Source organism: Loa loa (assembly GCF_000183805.2).
Source record: "Loa loa unplaced genomic scaffold supercont3.342, whole genome shotgun sequence".
Classification (NCBI taxonomy): domain Eukaryota; kingdom Metazoa; phylum Nematoda; class Chromadorea; order Rhabditida; family Onchocercidae; genus Loa; species Loa loa.
The window spans coordinates 23,211-25,117 of NW_018108522.1; the positions used below are offsets into that span (position 1 = coordinate 23,211).

Genomic DNA, 1,907 nt, shown 5'->3' on the forward strand with positions numbered 1-1,907 from the left:
ATTGCAATTTTAGATGGTATGCTTCCCTAACTTTATGTGCCATATTTTCATTAAAAGTGCTTTATTTCTTATTTGCATTATGTTATGGTTGTTTTGGACGACGATCAAATGATTTTCGAAATGACTGCTGTGTTCGAACTACTGGTAGTAAACTTTTCGTTTGGTAAGTCAACCTTTTTTCCACTTTATTTTCAACTTTATTCTATACTGAAAATAAGGAGAAAATTAGATTACAAGTATACGTGTTTTATTGCAGTTAACAACAATTAGCTATTTTTGTAATCGAACAACAACTCTTGGATTATGTTGTAACTGAAAGCAGTAATAATGATAATCACAAATATACTCTAATAATTTTGTAATTTAAAATTTATATAATTATTTGACTTATTTTTATAAAGTGGAAAACCAAAGTTTAACTTTACCAATTCCTAATTGATATCAGTTTTACTAATCTTTAATTATGCAATAGGTGCTAGAGGATGTAATCTTTTGGTAATTCAGTAATTATTACTCTATCACTTTGCTTTTAATTATTACTTTATTTTTACTATTATTACTTTGATTATTACTTTATCCTGAATCATCCTCATTTCATTTGGAAGAACTGGATAGTTTTGTTAATTAAGTGTATTAATAAACTTGCTGTTTTTCTTTAAATATCGATTGGAAAACTTGTTAAATTTATCATCAAGCAAAAAGAATTTATAGTGGTATTTGGTTAGCAATAATACTGTTACCAGTGATAGCTGCATTAACAGCTTCCTTACTGCTGATTGGTGTTAATGCCTATTCACTTGGATGTTGGCCATTGGATGACCCATTTTCAAGGCCTGATATGCTTTCCGTAGGTTCTTTGCAATCTTTATCAAATTATCACCTTCCTGATAGATTTGTCAAAGAAAAAAGATATCGTCAGTAATATATCGAGCAAAAGGAAATCATTGGATTTAACTAATTAAGTAGTAATTTAACTAATTAAACGAGTGGTAAATATAAATTTTAATGTTCATATTATCTTAATCTTCAGAATTCTTGTAATAACATATTGACATTTTGTAATTTGCAGTTTAGTGAACGTATGTTTGATGCGTGGCGTAATAAACAGATCGAAGAAGATTTATCACCACTAATGAATCAATTATCACTAGCTAATGTGATAAGATCTTGTATGCGTAACGAAACATTATATCATATATTTGCCATGGATAACAAGTATCATTTGTATGATTTACGACAATATGGTAAAGAATTATACGATCGTCTAGAACTAAATATTCAAGATGCTTTTTCGGATATAAGTTTGTCCAAATCAATTGCAACATTTGCTTCACCAGAACAACTTGCAATGTTGCAACAAGCTGTCAATATTACCATTAAGTCAAATATTCCGCAAATTTCCCTCCAGGTAATTTTCTTTTTCATTATATTTTTTGAATAAATTTCGATCTCTAAAGTTTGCACTTTGCAATTCTAAACTTTGTTTTTTCTTTTTCTTGCAAGAAAGGAAAATTGTCTTTTTTCTCCATGGAATTTCATCTGTCTTATTTATCAAATTTTTAGAAATTCAGAAAAGAGAAAAAGAAAAATTTCAGATTAAAAATAATGTAGAACAGTTGGAAAAATTTCCTCGATTGATAAGTCTTATCGAAGATGATCATGCAGGTGGAAATCTTCCACGATCCGTTCAAATAATTGCTGAACAATGGCGAACATTTCAGGTTAGCCTACTTCCTAATTTCCATTTGATTGATGAAAATAAAACAAAAAGAAAACATACATTTATTTCCATTCTTCTTTTATTCTAATCTTTAAATTAACTTTTATTCTAATTTTTAATCTTTAAATTTAAATATTTCACAAAACAACATATATATATATATATATATATTATAATATATATATAT

At 27.4% G+C, this 1,907-nt stretch overlaps 1 protein-coding gene across 1 annotated transcript in view; it reads left to right on the forward strand.

The window, feature by feature from the left end:
- The window catches only part of LOAG_18522 (hypothetical protein), a gene marked incomplete at both ends in the record, with an annotated part of 4,862 nt that extends 3,054 nt beyond the window's left edge, over window positions 1-1,808 (forward strand). Inside the window, 4 exons of the mRNA XM_020451182.1 lie at window positions 14-163; window positions 712-847; window positions 1,070-1,408; window positions 1,596-1,808. Coding sequence (XP_020305055.1) covers window positions 14-163; window positions 712-847; window positions 1,070-1,408; window positions 1,596-1,808 — 838 coding nt within the window. The remainder of the gene's footprint in view (window positions 1-13; window positions 164-711; window positions 848-1,069; window positions 1,409-1,595) is intronic.
- Window positions 1,809-1,907: the final 99 nt, after the last annotated feature.